The following is a 17,632-nucleotide window of genomic DNA, read 5'->3' as shown; positions in this document are numbered from 1 at the left end:
TTTATGTCACCATTCAAGCAATATACATATGTGTAAAGAATGTTATGTATTTTTTAGCCCCAAAAGAAAAAGTAGTATAGAAATAAATTATATAGCTCCCTTGTACCTTTTAAATTAAAGGTTTGCACCTAGAAAAAAAGTAAAATAAAATGGACTGTGCCAACCCTAAATACACCCTCCTCAACATTGATAAAGGATTTCCTTGCTTTCAATGACTCTTACTATTATATGACATTTAAGAATCAGAACACAGAAAGCCTATGTGTGTTTTTCAGAGTAGGTGGGGAATTTGGGGGAAGCACATTGATTGGCTCTCCGGCATGACTCTGCTGGGCCTTTGAATTCCATCCATATAAAAATAAATGGGTCAGTGGATTCTGGTTCTGCCATGGCAGTGTGAGTCCACAATAACCTAGCCCTCCTACTGTTTACAGTTAAAAGCTCTGATAAAAATATGGGGGGAGGCAGGGAACTACCTGAGAACTATGAAAGTAAACAAAAGCAGATGGATTTGGGGGGATGAGTGAGTTTTCTGTTTTCTCTCTTTTCTCATGCAGCTTTATCCTGAAGACAGGCCCCAGTTTCAGAGCGGTGTGTGCTATAGGCAGCTAAAATTCCAATAGAAACATGTCTTTCTAGCCACAGGGACCAGAAATGTTGATCCTGTGGGGTGGAGTGAGTGGGAGAAATCCCCAAAGGGAAAGAAACAGAGAAAGGGTTCCCCAATTCGGTATATGAGCCCTTGGTTCCATCTAACATCCGAGCCAAGCATGTAAGGTATAGCCTCAAATCAACATAGCAAAGGCATTGACAATTTAAATGAGATATGAACCACCTGCATAAGTCTCAGACTAACCCCTGAACTACACATGTGCAGGACAAACCTAATTTAACTGAGATTTAAACAACTGCCCACAAAGGTGAGAAGAACTTAGTTAAGGTCAGAAACTAACTGGGTTGATTGCTTGCTAAAGCAAAAACATCAACATTCTCCTAAGGATTTAAAAAAAACTCAGAATGAACCCGTACAATATTACATTGACAATGTTCAGGATACAATCTGAAATTACTTGACAACCAAAGAAAAAATGTGACCAATTCCTAAGGGAAAAACAATCAATAGATGACAACCTCAAGATCACCTAAATGGTGAAACTATCAAAAACTTTTTTTTTTTTAAGATTTTATTTATTTATTTGTCAGAGAGAGAGCACAAGCAGGGGGAGCAGCAAGCAGAGGGAGAAGCAGGCCTCCCGCTGAGCAAGGACCTTGATGCTGGCTAGATCCCAGGACCCCGGGATCATGACCTGAGCCAAAGGCAGATGCTTAACTAACTGAGACACCAAGGTGTCCCACTATCAAAGACTTTAAAGGAGCTACTATAACTATGCTCCATGAGGTAAAGGAAAACACATTTGAAATGAATGAAAAGAGAAATCTCAGTAAAGAAACTAAAAACAACAACTATAAAATATACCCATTTGGAAACTTTAGGACTGAAAAATACATAACTAAATTAAAAAAAAACTTTTTTTTCACTGGATGGGTCCAATAGCAGAATGCAGATAACAAAGGACAATGAAGATAGATCAATAGTAATCATCCAAACTAAAGAACAAAGAGAAAAGATTGGAAAAATGAACAACAGTTTCCAGACTTTAGGACAGTATCAAAAAAGCCTAGCGTTAGAATTCTACAAAACTATCACTAAAACAAAGAAATGAAGTTAACAAGGTGCACAGCTCAAGGTTAATATGCAATATCAATTGTATTCTTTTATTCCACCAGCAATTGGAAAATAAAATTTACAAAATTTCTACTTACAGTATCACCAAAAATCATAAAATACATAGGAATAAATCTAGCAAAAGATGACTAAGACCTCTACACTAAAAACTATAAAACATTGCTGAAGAAAATTAAAGAAGACCTAAATAAGTGGAAAGATATAGCATACTCATGGATTAAAAACTCATTATTTTTAAAATGGCAGTATCTCTAGTACAAACTATATTCCATGTGATACCAATAAAATTTCAGCAGGTTTTTGTTTTGCTTTGTAGAAGTTGACAATCTGATTCCAAAATTTATATGATAAGGCAAAAGATCTAGACTAATCAAAGGAATTAAGAAGGAGAAAGAGGAGGGGCACCTGGGTGGCTCAGTCAGTTAAGCATTTGACTTCAGCTCAGGTCATGATCTCTGGGTCCTAGGATCTGCCCACAAGCCCTGCGCAGCAGAGAATCTGCTTCCCCTCATCTTCTCCCTCCTGCCCCTCTCCCTACTCATGCTCTCTGTCTCTGTCTCTCTCTCTGTCAAATAAATAAATAAAATCTTTAAAAAAAGAGAGAGAGAGAGAAAGAGAAAAACAAAGTTGGAAGACTTGCCCTACCTGATTTCAATACCATAAAGCTACAAAAATCAAGACAGTTTGGTATTGGCTAAAAAAAATAGGCATATAGATAAATGAATCAACAGAATCCAGAAATAGATACATATATGTGTCAAGTGTGTGTGTGTGTGTGTGTGTGTACAATGGTGCCAATTCAGAAGAGAAAATCATTTCAACAAATAGTTATAGACCAACTGAATATCTGTGTGCAAAAATTAAACGTCTATTCTTACTTCACATCACACACAAAAATTAATTCAAAAGAAGGTCATTGGCCTATATGTAAACCTAAAATCATAAGACTTCTAGAAGAAAACACAGAAAAAAGTCTTTACAACTTTGGATTAAGCAAGGTTTCTTAGATGGGACACCAAAACCCAAACCATAAAAGAAAAAATAAAGAATTGGACTTGATACAAATTTAAAACTTTTGTTTTTCATAAGGCACCATTAAGAAAGTGAAAAGGCAAGGGGTGCCTGGCTCAGTTGGTTAAGTGTCTGACTCTTGGTTTCAGCTCAAGTTGTGATCTCATTCATGGATGGTGAGATCGAGTCTGCACTGAACTCGATCTCAAGGCAGATCTCTCCCTCTGCCCCTCCCCTGACAGTCGCGTGTACATGCTCTCTCAAATAAATAAATAAATCTTTTAAAAAGAAAAAAGAAAGTGAAAGGTCAAGCCACAGACTGGGAGAAAATATTGACAACATATATCAAAGGACTTTTACATAGTATTTATAAACTCTTACAACTCAATAATATGAAGCCCAACAACCCAATTTTTTAAATGGACCAACTATTTGAGCAGACAACTAATCAAAGAAAATATACAGATGGCCAATAAGCACATGAAAAAGATAATCAACATCATTAGTTATCAGGGAAATTCAAATTAAAACCACAATGAGATATCATTACATATCCATTAGAGTGGCTAAAATGAAAAAGACTGAGCATGCCAAATGATAGCAAGGATACGGAGTAGCCAAAATTCTCATACATTCCTGGTAGGAATGTAAAACGGTATAATTAGTTTGGAAAATATTTTTGTAATTTCTTAAAAAGTTAAACATATACCTACCACAAGACCAAGACCAAGGCATTCCACTCCTAGGCATCTAGCTATAAGAAAAAAAGACATCTGTCCCCACAAAGACCTGTACATGAATGTTCTTCACAGCTTTATTTATAATAGCCCCAAACTGGAAATAACCCAAATGTCCATCACAAGTAAATAGGATAAACAAAGTGTCATATATCTACACAAAGGAATACAACTCAGTAATAAAAAAGGAATGAACTTATTGAGACAGGACATAGCATGTTAGAATCTAAAAATCATGATGTGGAATGAAAAATTCGGGCAAAAAAGTATAATACAAAGTAATCTATACTGACAGGAAGCTACTCAGTGGTTGCCTGGGGAAAAGTGGAGGGAGAGATGGATTACAAAAGGTATCAAAGAAACTTTTGAGAATGATGGAAATGTTTGTTATATCGATTGTGGGGTTTACATGGGTATATACATATGTCAAAACTGTTCACCTTGTGCAGTTCAAATATGTGCATTTTACTGGACTTCAATTGCATCTCAAATAATACCAAAAATAAGAGAGGGAAGGGAGAATCCAACTTATCGACAAAGGCAACAAGCAGTTCTATGCTTCCAGCCATATGGTGAACTGGATAACCTAATTGTCTCACTATAAAACAGAAATGGTAAGTAAACTATTAACAAACATCCTCTTAAGTGTGTTTTGACTTCATTAGAAAGAAAGACACACAACTTTGGTCTACCCTGAAAGAGTAGGGGGAGAGATTGCTGGTCCCTTAAGCAAGGGGCTTTGGTTTAGACAGGCACTCACGGACAAGAACTTGGCTTGGATTTGGGACTGAAGGTAGGATTTAGGACTGAGACTTCCCCAAATTCCTGAAGCAGTGAGGGGCTACACCCTCAGTAAAAGGTTGGTCCAAGAGAACATTCCACTTGCTAGCCCAGGAAAAAATAAGGAAGCTCTCCTGCCTTGGGAAAGGTCTCCTCTGAGATTGAGGCCCGCATCAGGCTCCCTGCTCAGTGGGGAGTCTGCTTCTCCCCCTGCAGCTCCCTCTGCTTGTGCTCTCTCTCTCTCTGATAAACAAGTAAAAATTTTTTTAAAGACATATGAATAGTAAAAGACTAACAACATTTTGAAGAACTGAGTTATCTGAGAGTTCTTGCTAAAAGATGTCTTATTTAAAAAAAGAAAAAAGATGTCTTACCTTTATAAGCCATGGGGAAATCACTTGCTATATTCCAAAATTAAAAGCCTTCTCAGACATAAGAGGTATATAGAGTATAGGAAAAGAAAATTTCCAAGACAAAATTTAAAAAATGGTTAAAGAATTTTTGTTGCATTGAAATTTAGCATCTGAAAAATTCATCATAATTGAGTACATTTCATAGTAAATATAATTATGAGACTGGGCTGATTCTAGTTTCAACAAAATTTGTCCTCCCATTGGCCAAATTTGGGACATGTTGGGCATCAAAAACAAACAAACAATAACCATGATTATAAGATATCAAATGAACAAAAATCCATGAGTCCATTGTGATATTCAAAAAAGAAAAAGGGGTATTATTAACAATAGCCAAACTATGGAGAGAGCCCAAATGTCCAAAGACTAATGAATAAATTAAGATATGGTATATATACATACACAATGGGATATTACTCAAGTAATATTATTTGAATATTGCTCAAAAAAATCTTGCCATTTGCAACAACGTGGATGGAGCTAGAGTGTATTATGCTAAGTGTAATAAGTCAGAGAAAGACAAATACCATATGATCTCCCTCATTTGTGGAATTTAAGAAGTAAAACAGCTGAACATATGGGTGGGGGAAAAGAAAAAAAGGAGAGGGAAACAAACCATAAGAGACTCTTAAAAAAGAGAGAGAGAGAGACTCAATATAAGAGAACAAACTGAGGGTTGATGGAGGGAGGTGGGTGGGGGATGGGCTAGGTGGGTGATGGGTATTAAAGGGGACACTTGTGATGAGCACTGGGTGTTGTATGTGATGAATCACTGAATTCTACTCCAGAAACCAATATTGCACTGTATGTTAACAAACTAAAATTTAAATTAAAAAAAGAAAAAGGGAAAAAAAATAGGGAAAGCCCTTTTTTTGTAGAATGTATAAGGGAAGATATTTAGAAAACCACCACTTTGAATCCCCAAGGCAATAACTGGTTCATGCAAGGATCAGCAGTGTAAGCTAAAGCCATTAAGCAGAAGGTTGTGAAGAATATCCACACAATATTGAAGAATCACCCACAAATAATAACCATTTGCAAAGAGAAAAAAACCTTTATAAAGGATAAATCTCTGCTCACCCACTTAACCAAGGAATCACTCTTAACTTCAGTAACAGTAGGGCAACCTGATATTATGTTTCTTAATGTGAAGCAATAAAGACACACAAGATCACTAGTGAAATCTTCTTGCCAAGAATGTTTAACCTGAATCCAATCAAGCCTTACACGGTTTACAGGAAATAGAAGGACTAGGCATTAAAAGACAGCATAAGGAAACAACCAAATCCAGAATGTGGGCCCTTCTATAACTATGACTTTAAAAACCCAATGTCATTTTTAAGAAATGTAGGGAGACTATTCTAAACTAAAAAGACAAAAGATCTACAACCAAATGCCACATACTGACTGAAACCTGGCAAGGAAAAGGGAGGAAACTGCTGTTAAAAATTCTGAAACCAACTGGAAAATCTGAATAGAGATTAAATATTTGATGATATTCAGAATTGTCCGTTTTCCTTAGGTGTGATCATGATGTTGTAGTTATATATACAAGAATTACCTTGTTCTTGGGAAATACATGCTTAAGTTTTTAGAGATGAAATAACCATGATGCCTGAAATTTACTTTAAGAGTACAGCAATGTGGTGGAGAGAGGGAAGATTGCCAAAATCTGTCTTTAACCTTCAAAACCAGCAATATGGCTTAACCTAATACATACGTAAAGAGAGTTAAAGCAAGTGTTAGCAATTGTTAAATCTGGGTGTTGGCTATACAGGTGTTTACTGTTGTATCATTTCAACTTTTCCATGTCAGAAATTTTTTTATACTGAAAAGTTGGGGGAGGGGGAAGACTCTTTTCAGAAATATTTTCCCTAGAAGACACCTACCAAATTTACCTTAAATTTTAAAGAAATACCTTAACTATTCTAAAGAAGTGGTTTGCTTTTCCTCATTTGTTCACTCACCATCCAGTCGAAGCCTACAGCTAAAACCTGCTTTCATTATTGCAAATATTCTAATGCTTAGAATAGAAATCCCAAAATAATCAGCACAAGATTTAGATGTGTAGCTGGTTTTATACCCAAACAACAAACTTAACAGCAGTAAAACAAATTGTTTATTACAGCATAAAATGCGTTATATTAAATTTACACAATGATATATAAAAACACATACTGTTTATATCATACAGTAATTTAACATCCACAGAAATATCAAAACAAATACTACTCATGCACAAAACATGCATATATTGGTATAAAAAACCATTTTACACAATACTGTTTACCAAAACAAAAAAAAATTTTTTTTAAAGCCCTTCCAGACAGGGTCAGTGGTCCAATCTGGACTGGATTGCACTAAAATGTTCGGGCCAATACTTAGGTGGCACAGTGCTCAGTGAGCAATTCTGGGCTTGGAGTCACACCCAAGGGTTATTCAATTAGTGAATTTCTCAGTACCCAAGGACCAAAATTTTATCACAAAGGCAAGTCCTTCCAAAAAGAAATGGTTGGATCTGCTGCAAATCAGGGAGGAGGAGAAAGGCATCAAAATGTTGGCTAATCGGCCCTAAAAGGGTTACTGTATCCAGGGCCTAGGCACCAAGTGTGGCGACAGTTTTAGTGAATCCTTTTAAGGTTGTTACCAGCCTCCCTATCCAGGTCACCAGCTCTGGATTTAGGGTCTGGTCTTCAAGTTCTGAGTCCAGTAAACCAAACAGTTGTGAGAAGAAAACAGAATGGGGGATACATCTAAGAAAGGGAGACTATATAAAAAATTACAGAAAACAATGACTGTCCATCGTACCTACTTCACACAATTGTATGTGATGCCCCTCAACAGGAAAACCCTGGTGGAGACACTTGCCCGAGAGAACCAAGAAGCAAACGTATGTCCTAAATTCCATCCACCTGACCTTCAGATCAAAAGGTCCCATCCCAGTAAGACTCGAACATCGAAACCTGTGCCTTCAGAGATGCTCGGAGACTTTCCGATAAAAATCACCTGATACCACAAAATTCATTCACTATCACCACCATTAAAAACCCAGTATTTACTCCTAGCCAGCAAAACTCTTTACCTTCCATTAAAGGCACTAGCGTCCCTACAGGATGAAGACGAGACAATTTACCTCAGGTTTACCTCAACAAAAGGAGAACATTCCGTGGAATTGTCACACACAAAAAATCAGACGCCACGTTTTCCTCCAGAAAACTAGAAAACACCCCACCCTCCCCCCACCAGTGGTGTTCCTCAGACGGTCGTCATGAGTTTCAGCGAGCCGGACCGGAAGCGGAGGATTTTCTTCTTGAGGTTATGCGAAGCCTTAATTTTGACAAAGGTTTTCGTGGGGTTGCTGTGGAGGTCTGGGGCTGTGACCGCCTGGATGGGGAGGGTCTGGACAAACTGGGACCAGATCAAGCCCCCGCTTTCTTCGGAGTCACTGGAGCTCGTGCTGTCGCCCGCAAACTCCCCCTCGCTCACGCTGGACTCGCTGTCCCCGAAGCAGTTGGTGGTGTAGTTGCTGCGCTCGTCCTCGCTGGTGTCCAGCACGGTGGAGTGGAAGAGCGACTCGCACTCGGCCGAGTACTCCGAGTCGCTGGCCACGTACGCGTAGGGGCTGGCGTAGGGCAGCGGCACGGCGGCGGGGTACAGCCCCACGTGCTCGCGCCGGCCGCGCCGCGACCTCCGCAGGGCCTCTTCCAGGGAGACCTCGGCGGCCGAGCGCCAGCGCCGCGAGTCGGTTCGCTTGTGCTTGGGCTTGGCCACCAGCGCCTCCCGGCCGTGGCCGTGCGCCCTGCCCCCGGCCCTGTGGCCGGCACCCGGCGGCCGGCTGGGGAGACCGGCGTCCGCCTGGCCGCCCCCGCCCTTCCTCCCCCGGGACGAGGCCTTCCTGAGTTTCTTATTTGTATCCGCGTCGTCGGGGAACCGGCACTTCTTGCCGGCGGCGCGGTTCTTCTCCCTCACGGGGGGCAGCGCGCTGTCGGGCCCGTGGAGGGCCAGGGCGCCCCGGTGCTTCGGGGCCGAGCCCCGCAGGGCGGCCGCGGTCCGGGCGCCGCGGTGGGGGCGGCCGCCCGCGACCTGCGGGCCCGGGACCGACGGCGCCTTCGCCGGGGGCCCTTCCTCCAGGCTCTGAGAAGAGGAGCCCTCGCTCTTGAAATCCAGCGCCGGCCGCTCTTCCACGGCGAAAGCGGAAGACAGCAGCGCAGCCGGGCCAGGAAGGGGCGCTGCTGGAGGGGCAGGCGGCAGGCCGCTTTTCGGGGACAGCTTTTTCAGTGGCTGGACGACTTTGTTCTCCTGCGGCAGCGCGGGGCCCCTCCCGGGGCTCTCCTTTGGGGAGGCGGCTAGGACCTGAATGCCGTCTTTGGGGGACTCCCCTGTCACAGCGGTGGGACACCGAGCGTGTTCCTGGGAGGCGGCCTTGGCATTTTTGGGCAGATGCTTACTTGGAAGTTCAGTGGCAGCGCCTGGCGAGCAGCCCTCCGGCGGGGACAACCTCTTGCTTTCCACTTGGTCTGCCTTTGATTCTTTTGACCACGGCTTCAGTGGGGAGAATGTCCCGTTGTCCAAAGAGGGGATTCCGCCAGAAGGCAAAAGCACCTGTTTAGAATTCTTAAGGTTCCCGCTGTTGCCCTGTGAGACACCCCCAGTCACTCTGACACAGAGGCTCCCATTCCTCAGAAGCCCTTTTGTGGGGTCAGCATTCACACTGGTTCTTGGTTTGTTGGTCCTTACAGGGTGTGTTTTTTTCTGGACCAGGCTCAGAATGTAGCCATCCATTTTCTTACTGGACGATGGATGGGGAGCAGACCACAAACTGCTTGGAGCTGGTAAGGAAGTGTCTGTCTTGATGGCGTCCAGCTCAGATCCCACACAAATGTCACTGGCATGGTTACCAAGCCTCTCCTCTTCCCTCAGAGGGTTGCCCGTCAGGCAAAGGAGAAACATTGGGCTCTGCACCGCCACGGCATGAAGAGGACTGGGATAGCGATACACATCATTCCCGTTTTTAGACACCAGATCACACTGGTACTTGGGATTCACATCTGCAATGATACCAAGGGAATTAAATTGTGATGTGGATTGGGAATGGCAAACTGCCCCCGAGGCCTGGTCTTCACAGTGGCCTTCTTTATATTCCAACCATCCTATGAGATCTGAAAGACATTTAAAGGTACACTCTGAAGAAGTGAATTGGTCAGCGCCGGCTTGACGCAGGCCAATTTCTATGAAAACGAATTCAGATAGAGAATGCTAAAGAGTCCACAACTATTCCTAGAAGCTACTATACTCTTTTACATACAGTCCATACTACTGGATGAGGGAAGAAAGATTTAACAAAGAAATGTGTAGCAAGAAATGATACATCCTCAGCCGTTAAAAATATTTTTAAACTACTGAATAATATGGGGAAAATCCTTTAAAGTTTAGTGAAAATCATGATATAATACCAGACTATGATTATAATTTTATTGGCTGTATACATGCAAAGAGAAAAGTCTTAGATGAAGCACACCAAGATGCCGATGGTAGCACTGCACGGTAGAAAGCAAGGGAGATTTACTGCATTTCCTATTTTCTAAATTTTCAGTAAGTATGCACTGCACTTATAACTAGGAAAAAAGCCATTTTTTGAATCATTCTTTCTCTGGGCTACTCTACCCTCCGTATTCTATTCCTGGTTTCCTTTTGAAATACTGCAGATAAACTACTTTCTGAGAGCCTTCTCCTCATTTCCTTTTTTTTTAGACCTACTACTTAATGACATATGTTTGGTATAACTGTCAACTGGAAATTAAAAGAAACTGATCAAATTTCAATGGAGACTAACCAAATATAAATAATAATCACCTTATACTTTCAATAGTGACACTAAAAAAGAAAATAATATTTTTAAATAGGAAGGGATTCTTGATAAGGTTTTAAAAGATTGAGTTGTAGTATTAATGAATAAATTTTCCACATCTCAAAAATGTAGATGCCAAAATACAATGAAATCAAGCTTTCTTGCTTAATTAAATGATTTTGATGTCTTACCTTGGTGACTATTCTAAATAGCAAGTGCCTTTAATGAACTTCAGCTAAGGAAAATCAAAGTTTTTATCACTAATATATCCCGTATTGTATTTTCTCAAATATTAAAAACCTACTATGTGCCAGAGTCTATGTAAATTGCTTAATTTAAGGGAAAGCTCCATGACCTTCAGTGATAATTAGCAGTCCTGGGGAAAAATACATTCTGGACCCAGAAATGCTATGATTCATTTGTAAAGAAAAGATTATTATAAAGTAAAAGTGCTGTGTCCCTACCCCCTCCACCTCCACTTCTAATAAATAGCTAATTGTAAGAAATGGAAACCTTTCTACCTAATATCGTTGCCCATCCCTCTTCCTCCACTACTCTATCTTCACCCTACATTTAAGCACTGCCCTACATTTACCTACACTTTACCATTCTCTCCCTGTTCCCTACTTAGAGTTAAGGAACAAGACAGACCTCTCAGTCCCCAAGGCCCAGTACAACTGTCTCAATTATGTGAAGATGTGGCATTTGGGAGATGGGGGTCTGTCTTCAAGGAAAACCTATACCAAAGCGCCTTTGATGGGTTTTAAAGTTTCCCTCTGAAACCAGATCTGCAGAGTGAAGGGGAGCAATTACCAATGAACTTGAGGCCTAGACACTCTAGATAACACAGATTTGTGCTTCCCCAAATGATTGCTGCTGACAGCACACAGTACAAACACAAAGAAACCAGCCAGTTAGCGGCCTCAGTTGTGTGGCATTACGTTTGCATTGCTCAGATCTCGAAAATTCAGCCTTTCCACCGAAGTGGAGGACACAGACCAACCGAGAGTGCAATGACTTGTGCACCTACAGCTCCTCTCCATGTTTTCTCTGCTCTTCTGAGGAACTACAATAAAGCAGAACTACGCAAGGAGTCCCAAGTTTCAGCAACAACTCTGCCATTCAGCAAATGAGGAGCCTCTGACAAACTCTTTTTATAAAACCAAATTCCTCCTCTGTTCAGTGAGAAGGTCGAACACAGCAATTTCTGAATTCCCTGGGTGTGGTGGAAAAAACTTGGACCTGGCAGTTAGTCCCGAGCGTGAATCCTGCCTCTGCCACTCACTAGCTATATAACCTTAAACAATTAACCTAACCTCACTGGACCTCATTTTTCTGAGACATAAAATGGAGCTAACGATACCTGCATACCCTGCAGAACTACTGGGAGGATTCAAAGGAGATAAATGTATGCAGAGCATTCGGTACAGTGTGTGACATACAGTGGAAATGCAGAAACTCTTCCAATACCAACAACAGCATGACTCTCTCTGGAGGTCACTGCAAGGATAACCCAAAATGGGGAACAGTGGCACATGGCCCAGGGGAATCTCACCCCACCCACCTGCTAGAAGAAAAGACAGCTGCCATCGTGCAAGACATTGTAGAGAACCTGGAGGGGCCACTGCTCCCTGAAGTGCCAATCAGTCTGACATATATTTAACTTAGTGTAAGTTTGAGCTTTAAATGATTAAAAGAAGAAAAAAACATCCAAAGTGGTTTTCAAGAGAAAATGCAAACAAGTTAAACTAACGGCAAAGGCTCACAAACAGAGCCCAAGATCTGTAATATTGTGACAGGATTTCTAAAGATAAGCTATCTTGCCACCATCAGCTAACTGGTCCCCAAAGAGGACTTGAATAGTGGTCATCATGGTTCTAGATCAACTATGTCATGAAATGTAACACGTTGATGAAATTCTCTGACCTTCTGTTTTTCTATCAATAGAAGGGGTTGAAGCTAGATAATCTTTAGGGGCCTTTGACCCCTTCCAATTAAAAATGTCTATCAAGGGACACCGGGGTGGCTCAGTCATTAAGCATCTGCCTTTGGCTCAGGTCATGATCCCAGGGTCCTGGGATTGAGCCCCACATCGGGCTCCCTGCTCGGCGAGAAGCCTGCTTCTCCTTCTCCCACTCCCCCTGCTTGTGTTCCCTCTCTCGCTGTCTCTCTCTCTCTGACAAATAAATAAATAAAATCTTAAAAAAAAAAAATGTCTATCAATGCTAAAAAGTCTTACCTGCAGATTTGGGGCAACCATCGGAGATCGTCAAGGTTGCCTCCAAGGGGCTGCAAAAGCAGGTACTGGAATGACAACTGGATAAACACTCACTGAAGACCGAGTTAGAGGAATTGGAAAGGGATCCTGAAGCCCCATCACTCAGCTCATAAAACCCTACAAATAAAAACACCATTTGGAACTAAGATCATGTCAAGCAATAGTACACATTTGTGCTTAAAAGGAAAAGGGTTAATCAACTAGGAAAGGTAGGAAAGGGAGGTTTTGGTGGGGGGGGTCAATTTTGGTTCACTGGATTTAGCATTGTGACTGTATGGTTTTATTTCAAGCGATTCTGAGGAAAAGGCAAAAAGCCCATATCTATGGATACATTTCAAAGTTACTCTCACCCTCAAATCGACCGCCCTCCTTGACCCCACCTTTAAAGATGGGCAAGGAAAGAGACTTAGATCTGTCAAAGCCTCAACTTTATCATGAATGTCTCAGAAGGAATAATTTGAAGAAAAAAACAAATCTATTTAAGGAGCCAAATGGCTTAAAAGGGGAAAAAAAAAAAAAACTTTTGAAGTGGTCTCAGGAAGTTGAAGTGTGACTAATTTTCTAGCCCAGTTCTGACTTTCTCAAGTTTCAAAGGAGGACTGCTCTTCCAGAAATTTGAATAGAAGCTTTTATTTTTAAACTCAGGGGACTCCAGTCAGATCAATCTCATTATTAAAAATTTTGTCATCTGGTTTTATTTCCCTCTCATACAACTGAATGGCAGACTGCTTTTTTTTTTTTTTTAATTCTCTCTGCCCTAGAAACAAACTCCATTGCCATTTGCAGGTCTGGGAATGCTAAACCCAGGGGGCTGAAGTAGAACTTGAGTGCAGAATTCTGTCCGTGTGCTCACACACTCACCTGAGCTGGGCCGACTGTCTGTCTCCAGGTGCTCTTCAGATGTCTTTTCTACATCTAGTCTCAGGTCACTTATCTGCTTGTCAAGTTCTTGCAACTGATTCAACAAACCAGCATCTCTTCTCCTCAAACAATTCTGATTAGGAAGAAACACAGAAAGGAAAAATGAACACATTTTTGGTCACAAAGAACCAGAAAGCCTGCTCTTAGTATTCAGATTACCATTTAAAGAGTTCACTAAATCTTCCAAAACCAAAATTTTACTGGATGACCTGAAATTTAAAAAAAAAAAACAAACTTCAAGAATATTTCCTATGTTTCGTTTCACTTTCTTAGATTTTGTGGTGCTATAAAGTTTCTCCATAAAAACAGGACTTGCTTTTTGTATAAACGAATATATACAAACTCACTTTTTATAGGTAAGGATAAGAAAAGCTTTTTTTTTTTTAATTTTTTTAAAAAGATTTTATTTATTTGACAGAGAGAGAGACAGCAAGAGAGGAAACACGAGCAGGGGGAGTGGGAGAGGGAGAAGCAGGCTTCGCGCCGAGCACGGAGCCCGATGTGGGGCCCAATGTGGGGCTCGATGTGGGGCTCGATCCCAGGACCCCGGGATCATGACCCAAGCCGAAGGCAGACGCTTAAGGACTGAGCCACCCAGGCGCCCCAGAAAAGGAGGGTTTTTTTTAACCCTCTGCATACAACCAATTTTTTACAAAACCATACTTCACAGTAGACTCTTTAATTTGAAGTCAGAGTGTAAGATATTTCCTACAATATACTCTACTCTTACTTAGGTGAGATTTTCTGGCCGAATGTCCCACAGAGTTTTGTTTTCTATTAGTTGCTTTGTGGGGTTTAATCAGTCTTAGGGCCTTTGAAAGTGAGAAACTAATACTAATAGCCAGTGCCAAGTATAACGTGAGCTGGCAAAATCCAAAACCCTCAAGGGAAGGTCCATCAAGATTTGAATTCAACTCAGGTTTCCAAAGGTGACAGATCTGTAGTGCTAACTCACACCGCCACCTAGTGCTTCCTACTGCTGGGAAAGCAAAAGAACTAAAAAGGCATCTGGTTCAAATCATGAATGCCAAGTCTACAAATGAAAAGAGTGCCACAAACACTGACTGGACTGAAATTCTCCTGACATGCTGCCTTGCATGAGGAGAATGTGGCGACAGGAATGTGCCACTCACAATCTTGAAACTCGTGAAGAGAAAAAGGTGCTATCGTACAAGACTGCATAAAATGTCAATGACCAGGCATAACCAGCAAGAATTGACTCAAATCCACGTTACACATGAATCTGGTCTGCTACCAAAAAAAAAAAACCAGTAAAATGCCAAAAAGGTAGTGTACAAACCAGGATACATCTTTAAAAAAATAGATGCATAGGAATATTATTCCTCCTGTCTGACCTTTGATTTAAAAAGCTTGTAGACAAAACCGTATATGCATTGTTTGCTAGAATGAGTTTCTTCAGGAAAAATGAACCAAAGTAAAAGCACTTTGATGCCGGAGAGAAAAAGGGAGAGAGGAGAGAGAAAAATTATCTGAAAAGAGATAATACAAGAAACCCCTTGACAAATAACCACATGGCATCACCTGTGTTCACTATTGTAGGAGGGACATTATCTAGCATGTGTCTAGTTTCAGACAGTATCACATGGTCAGAAAAAGATTTTTTCCTCTCTGTTTTCAAAACTACATTTTTGAGGTCACCATAACAAAGCTGCCGCCATTATTCTGAGGCGGGGTCAAAAGCTGTTCATCAATACATTGAGCGCCAAAGTTCTTTTTCTTCCCCATTAATGCAGATGGCACAGAATGACTGAGACACTGACGGAAATCCATTAAGATAAATGTTGCCTAAGAGCAGGTTCTCTCTCTCCCACCTCCACCACCGGTCACATACGAGAGGACGGGGCACTCTCTCCAGCCAAATTTCTATCATTTGTGTGTTTTCGCTGCCTCATACAAAGGGCTTCTATTTGAAATCAAGCAGCAGCCCAGGCAAAAGCTGGCAGGCCGAGAGCCCTGGGAGGGGCAGGGCTCCCTACGTGCGCTTCCGCGAAATCGTAAAATTCAGCCTTGGACAGTTAACCTCGCCACAAGCCCCCTCCTCGGCTTTTGTCCCCTCTCGGCGGGAGGACACGAAGCTCAGAGCTCCAAATGAAATGGTTATTTTAAAGGAGGGTTTGCAAACATTCGGGGAGAGGGCGTTGCATTCGTCCAACTAGAGAGGTTGAAGGTTACAACCAGGCGACTCCAAGAACCCCGAAGGCAGCGCCAGGAGGGGAGCGCTGCCACCCCCTCCCGGCAATCCGCGCGGGGTCGCCAGCCCCTCACCTGACACAAAGCGGGCACACGCCAGAAACGCGTGGGCGCCGGCGGCCCACGCAGGAATGGGGGTCCCGGAACCGGGAGAGTCCCCCCAGCCGGAGGCACCCTCGCGCCCACCCCAGACCACCTGCCGAATCCCAGCCCCTGTGCAGGGACATCCGTGCCCCTACCTCCAGGCACGACCTACCAATTGCTTCCGCAGCAGCAAGATATTCTCCTCCAAGAACTTCTCCTCCAGGCGGCTGCGTTGCACCGCCTCCGCCGGCAGCTCCCCAGCGCGGGGCGCAGCGACTCCCGAGCCCCCGGCGCCACGCAGGGCGCCCCGAACCAGCAGCTCTTGGCGCTGGCGCAGGTACTCCAGCTCCGCCAGCCCGGCCAGCGTGGCCTCCTGCCGCTCCCGGGTGCGCTGCCGCTCCGTGTCCGCCTCGCCCTTCTCCCGCCAGCGCCCCTCGGGCTCCCCCGCGCGCTGCTCGCCCCGGGCCGGCGCCTGCGGCTCCAGCTCCCTCGCCGTCCCGGCCGCACTCGGCTTCATGGCCCCCACCCTCGCAGCGAGCACCCGTCACCGCAGCCGGGCCGCCCGGGCGGAGGAGCGGGCGCTAGGGCTGCGGCCGAGGGCTCATGCCGCCCTGAGACGGGGCACGGCGACGGGGCGACAGCCAGAGACGCTCAGGACCCGCTCGCGGCCGCGGGCTGCCGCCGTCCGCTGTCGCCGCGCGTCCCTCGCCGCGGCCCCGCAGCTGATAACGCCCTGCCCGGCGCTACGTCACGCGCGGCGGCCCGGCAAACCCCCGCCTGGCGCCCGCCTCCCCGCGCCGGCCCCTCCGCGCCGAGGCCCGCTCCCCCAGGCTTCCCCCTTTTCTGTCAGGGGCGCCGCTGGCGCTCAGCGCCGGCCTCCTCCGCGCTCGGCCCTCCCCGCTCCTCCCTCTCTCCTCCCCCGCTCTTCCCGCGGGCCTCCTGGCCCCCTTTTCGGGTTTACTGCACCCAATTTTTGCCTCGCTCCTTATTGGTTCTTTTGCCTCGCACAAAGCAAGGGGCGAGCGCCTCGAGTCCCAGCATCCTGTTACAGTCGGCCTCGCAGGCAGGGTCGCGAAGGGACGCAGCAGTTGGGCTCCCCAGAGAACTTTCTGAAACTCGACCGAGTTGCAGCACACGATCTTAACCCTTTCCCCCACGTCCACTGTTCACATCCCCTCACACCGATTTAGGTTTCTTTCACCTTGCCGAGCAAGGTACTCAGCGTGTATGCCAAGACAATTTCTGTGGGTTTGGTTTCTTTGACTCCGCTTTGTGGAGGCAAGCGATACCAAAGCACAGTGCAATGTTGCTCTAAAACTGTCTCACTCTTAGTTCTGTGGCTGTTGTATGTATGTATGTATGTATGTATTGAAGGCATATAAAATTAGGCGAGAGGAATGTCGCTGTAAAGCAAGCAAACGGTTGCATCAATTCTTTTACCAGCCCGGGGTTTAATGCTGGCGCGCGCGTTTTTGTTTGAGTTTTTTATTGTTGTTATTTGCTATCTTGAAGAGCTCTGACTCTGAAACCAGACTGTCTGAATGTGAATTCTGTTCCAGCTTTGACTAGCTGTGCAAACAAGTTACTTCGCTTCTCTATGCC

At 43.8% G+C, this 17,632-nt stretch overlaps 1 protein-coding gene across 3 annotated transcripts; it reads right to left on the bottom strand.

Annotated features, from left to right (window-relative positions):
* Positions 1 to 6,789: 6,789 nt before the first annotated feature.
* Positions 6,790 to 16,780, bottom strand: DACT1 (dishevelled binding antagonist of beta catenin 1). 3 transcript variants are annotated; one of them, XM_081830448.1, is made up of 5 exons: positions 16,203 to 16,219; positions 13,895 to 13,944; positions 13,676 to 13,808; positions 12,776 to 12,931; positions 6,790 to 9,847 (listed from the first exon to the last, which is right to left on the bottom strand). In XM_081830448.1, the coding sequence occupies exons 2-5, from the start codon at positions 13,895 to 13,897 to the stop codon at positions 7,944 to 7,946; spliced, it is 2,196 nt and encodes a 731-aa protein (XP_081686574.1). In that variant the 5' UTR covers positions 13,898 to 13,944; positions 16,203 to 16,219; the 3' UTR covers positions 6,790 to 7,943. The 3 variants fall into 3 exon arrangements, with proteins under 3 accessions (XP_081686574.1, XP_006744075.2, XP_081686573.1); XM_006744012.2 differs by lacking the exon at positions 13,895 to 13,944 and having other exon boundaries at positions 16,203 to 16,780; XM_081830447.1 differs by lacking the exon at positions 13,895 to 13,944 and having other exon boundaries at positions 6,790 to 9,736; positions 16,203 to 16,778.
* Between the last annotated feature and the right edge of the window lie 852 nt (positions 16,781 to 17,632).

The sequence above is a fragment of the Leptonychotes weddellii genome, chromosome 9, assembly GCF_054177405.1.
Source record: "Leptonychotes weddellii isolate Sample4059 chromosome 9, ASM5417740v2, whole genome shotgun sequence".
Classification (NCBI taxonomy): domain Eukaryota; kingdom Metazoa; phylum Chordata; class Mammalia; order Carnivora; family Phocidae; genus Leptonychotes; species Leptonychotes weddellii.
This window is presented reverse-complemented; position numbering and strand designations above follow the sequence as displayed.